The sequence below is a fragment of the Squalius cephalus genome, assembly GCF_949319135.1.
Source record: "Squalius cephalus genome assembly, chromosome: 6".
Lineage (NCBI taxonomy): Eukaryota > Metazoa > Chordata > Actinopteri > Cypriniformes > Leuciscidae > Squalius > Squalius cephalus.
The window spans coordinates 1,528,742-1,533,307 of NC_137127.1; the positions used below are offsets into that span (position 1 = coordinate 1,528,742).

The 4,566-nt window shown below is 41.2% G+C and overlaps 1 protein-coding gene across 1 annotated transcript in view; it reads right to left on the reverse strand.

The window, feature by feature from the left end:
• Positions 1-3,042: 3,042 nt before the first annotated feature.
• The window catches only part of LOC307160053 (AT-rich interactive domain-containing protein 3A), a 60,558-nt gene continuing 59,034 nt past the window's right edge, over positions 3,043-4,566 (reverse strand). Inside the window, exon 9 of the mRNA XM_079873858.1 lies at positions 3,043-4,071. Within this exon, the coding sequence (XP_079729984.1) occupies positions 3,911-4,071 (161 nt within the window). The 3' untranslated portion in view covers positions 3,043-3,910. The remainder of the gene's footprint in view (positions 4,072-4,566) is intronic.

Below are 4,566 nucleotides of genomic sequence, written 5' to 3' on the forward strand. Positions count from 1 at the left end.
CCCTACACCCACCCCTAAACCTACCCATCTCCACCCCTAAACCTACCCATCTCCACCCCTAAACCTACCCATCTCCACCCCTAAACCTACCCATCTCCACCCCTAAACCTACCCATCTCCACCCCTAAACCTACCAATCTCCACCCCCTGATCCCTACACCCACCCCTAAACCTACCCATCTCCACCCCTAAACCTACCAATCTCCACCCCCTGATCCCTACACCCACCCCTAAACCTACCCATCTCCACCCCTAAACCTACCCATCTCCACCCCTAAACCTACCCATCTCCACCCCTAAACCTACCAATCTCCACCCCCTGATCCCTACACCCACCCCTAAACCTACCCATCTCCACCCCTAAACCTACCAATCTCCACCCCCTGATCCCTACACCCACCCCTAAACCTACCCATCTCCACCCCTAAACCTTCCAATCTCCACCCCTTATATAAGATCCGACTCCTCCCCTCGGATCTTGTGTACTGCATTGAGGTGCTACTGTAGTAAGGCGAGAAGTTCCACTCTCAGTGAACTTCCGGCTTCTGAACTGGTGTCAGTTCCACTCTGGCTCCACATGGGGGCGCTCACAGGACGAGTGCAGGATGAATGGAGGTCTATGGCGCTATACCCCTCAAAATCCACTTTCCTCAGGATATAATTTTTTGTCTAGTAATTTGAATGTTGTATTCGAAAGGAGATGCAAAGAAATTACACACTGCTGGGTGTTAGATTTTTTAGAGTCACTTATTTGCTTTAAAAAGTCTTTTAAAATGTCAATGACGTCACACACATCGTACGACCAGAGACACTGCTTTACGCCAATCCTTCAGTCACTTTCTTTTCTCTCGAGGCATCGACAACACAGCTGACACAGGTAAACACACGTGCTAGAAGAGTTTTTGTTCTGTTGTTTAAAAAGACCGAAAATACACACACACACACACGATGCCATCAAGCGGTATCTCTGGTCGTAATCAGTCCTTCACTGACCAATCAGCGTTCATTAGCAGAATGCTAGCGTGTTATGGGCAACAACAACTCAACCTGTAAGAAATCGAAAGGACATAAGTACTCGTTCATTCAACTTTCGGCCTATAACCCATGATGAACTTGCAAAACCTACAATCAAATCTGAGATTTCTCAACGGCAATCGGGTGAAAGAGACACATTTATCCGTCTAGCTCCATAGACTCCCATTCATCTTGCACTCATGGGCGATCGCCCCCAGTGGAGCTCTGGTGGAACTACAACCAACATTCGGTACAATAGGACTTAATAGGGAGTGGCCAGGCTCTCCGCAGACGGGCTCTGGTTATAACGATGGTTTCGGGAAACACCGACTCGTTGAACCGTAGTTGGCTAACAATTTTTTCGGGAAACACACCCCAGAAGATCTTCTAGGAGTCGATCACAAACGTTCATGACACTGAAACACTCGCATCAGTAATATAATGCAGGTGACCTTTGACCTGGTCTTTGGTATCTAGCTGTGCAGGAACTGAAGGCAGTTTGTTTGGTTAAGGTGAGCAGGTTTGGCCACCTGATTGTACAAATGCAACAGTTCATGTTTGTTTGGTTTTGCCACGAGAGAAAAAAAAAAGACACAAAAAGAAAGAATCAAGGGATTCACGTCCAGCATTCCAGATTCCGCACAGTATTCGGGAAGCACGTTTGCTTCCCGTCATCATGGCAGCATGAGGTACGTAGTGTAAATCTCCACACTTCACAACAACGCTTCATGAGTGATTATATTCATAGCATCTTAAAAATAATGAGTTCACTTAAAAACATCACAGTATTCCTGAGAGAGACGCCTTCCAGTTACGGAGAGCAAACGTGAGATTGGACGATAAAGAGGAGGATGTTCACGCAGAGATTCTGCTTCGGGTTGTGGAATGATTTGATGGAGAACTTCATCACACCATTCATGGGTGAATCTCATGAAACCTCTGAGAAAAACATAATTTGATCCAAAATCAGCGGAAAGAAATGAGAAATTATATTTTGCATAAGGAAAATGTTGGACGTTTTAAATTGTGAGGCTATTATCATGACGATGACATGAAATAAAACAGTTCTAAAAACAGACTTAAATTTCCTTATAAAATTTTTATTATATTAGTGCTGTCAAATCAATGAATCGTGATTAATCACATCTAACATAAAAGTTTGTAATTATATGTGTGTGTGAGTGTGTGTGTGTGTGTGTATATATATATACACACACACACACATACATGCACACAAATATATATATATTTTATATATTACATACTGTATTTGTGAATATATAAATTTATATATATATATAAAATTGCTGTCACATCGATTAATCGTGATTAATCACATCTGACAAAAAAGTTTGTAATTGTGTGTGTGTGTGTGTGTATATATATATATACACACAAATATATTAATATAATATAATAATTTATAGAAAATTTGTATATATAATTGCAGTCAAATAAATTAATCGTGATTAATCGCATCTTACATAAAAGTTTGTAAATAATATGTGTGTGTGTGTATATATATATATATGTGTGTGTGTGTGTGTATATATATATATGTGTGTGTGTGTGTGTATATATATATATATGTGTGTGTGTGTGTGTGTATATATATATATATATATATATATATATATACACACACACACGCACACATACATACACACATACATATATATAATTGCTTTCAAATCAATCACATCTAACAAGTTTGTGTATATACATAAACGTTTATGTTAGATGTGATTAATTGTAATTGTTGGATTTGACAGCACTAATACATATACAGCACTAATATATATATATATATATATATATATATATATATATATATACACACACACACACACACACACAAATGCATACATATATATATTATTGCTGGCAAATCGATTAATCACGATTAATCGCATCTAACATAGAAGTTTGTGTATATACACAGATGTGATTAATCATGATGAATTGATTTAACAGCACTAATATATATATATATATATATATATATAATTCTTTTTAATTTTTGTTGTTGTTGTTGATTTTCATGAGATTCACCCATATATATTTAAAACTTGCCCTGAGATCCAGATGAAATAAACGTATGAGCAGATCCACAGCGGGCCGATCGCTCGCTCAAACATCGACTGACACATTCAGCTGCTTTCTGAGGTATAGACTGTTGTTCTGAGAGACAGACGGCTCTGAAATCATCAAACGCTTGAGAGAACCTTATCTAAGATCCCGGGATTTTCCTCTTCCCTAGCGACCCCGTCCCCGGGTCCAGACGGATGCATAGCAGAGAGTCAGTGAGGTCCCGTCAGCATTTCTGATTCTGACGAATTCAAAACGATACAAAACAAAAACAAAATAAAAACTCATTCAGAAAAGGCCTAAACTACAGATCCTGAGGTAAAAGACATTCCCGTAACGTTCCACCGCTGAATGATTGAGGTATGAATGTAAAATGAGGAAAACTTGAGAGAAAAAGTTCATTCAGGAAAAAAAGTCACGAAAACAATCAGAAGACAGATCGAAACACACTCTAAATAAAAATCTTCAAGTTCTGTAAAACCTGCCCGTCGTTTGGCTGAACGTTCTGATTGTATTTAGCGTTCTCTTAAACGCCGGGCGTCGCTCATGAAACACAAGCACAAACTTCTGTATAAGCCGTTCACACATCCATTCTTACTTCGCACTGAATTGATTGTGAGGTTTTACAGTAAGAGTGTTTTTGAACGGTTATCTTGTGATTCGTGAACGAGGCCCAGCGATGTTATTTTATGCATATGTGTCGATGTACGTGTGCGAAAACCGTAATATGTTTCTGAACACGCGGACAGCCGAAGTCGACAGGAGAGAATGAGGTACTGATTGTGCAACAGTTTGCGGGTGGCTCGGGTTACGGGGAGCCGCTGGTGGACGGTTCCGCGGAGCTCCGCCCCTTGGGGGAGGAGGAGGAGGCGGGGCTTTGGCTGGGGGCGGAGCTAGAGAAGGGTCGAGCTGGAGGAGCGTGAGACACACACACACCCGCAGACGCCGACTTCTGCGCGAACAGAGTTCCTGTCGTAGAAATACACAATTCAAAAAATGAGATTAATAGTGATGCACTGAAATTAATATATGTTATACACACATAATGCATTCTGGAGTGAACGAGTAAATTATGCCATTCACTCACTCACACTCTCTCTCTCAGACACACACACACACACTTACACTCACACTCACTCTCACACTCTCTCTTTCAGACACACACTCTCTCTCTCTCTCAGACACAGCACACACACACAGACACACACACTCTCTCACACACTCTCTCTCTCAGACACACACACACACACACACACACTCTCTCTCTCTGACACACACACACTTACACTCACACTCACTCTCACACTCTCTCTCAGACACACACACACACTCTCTCTCTCTCTCTCTCAGACACACACACACACTTACACTCACTTTCAGACACACACACACACACACACACACACACACTCTCTCTCTCTCTCTCAGACACACACACACACACTCTCTCTCACACACACACAC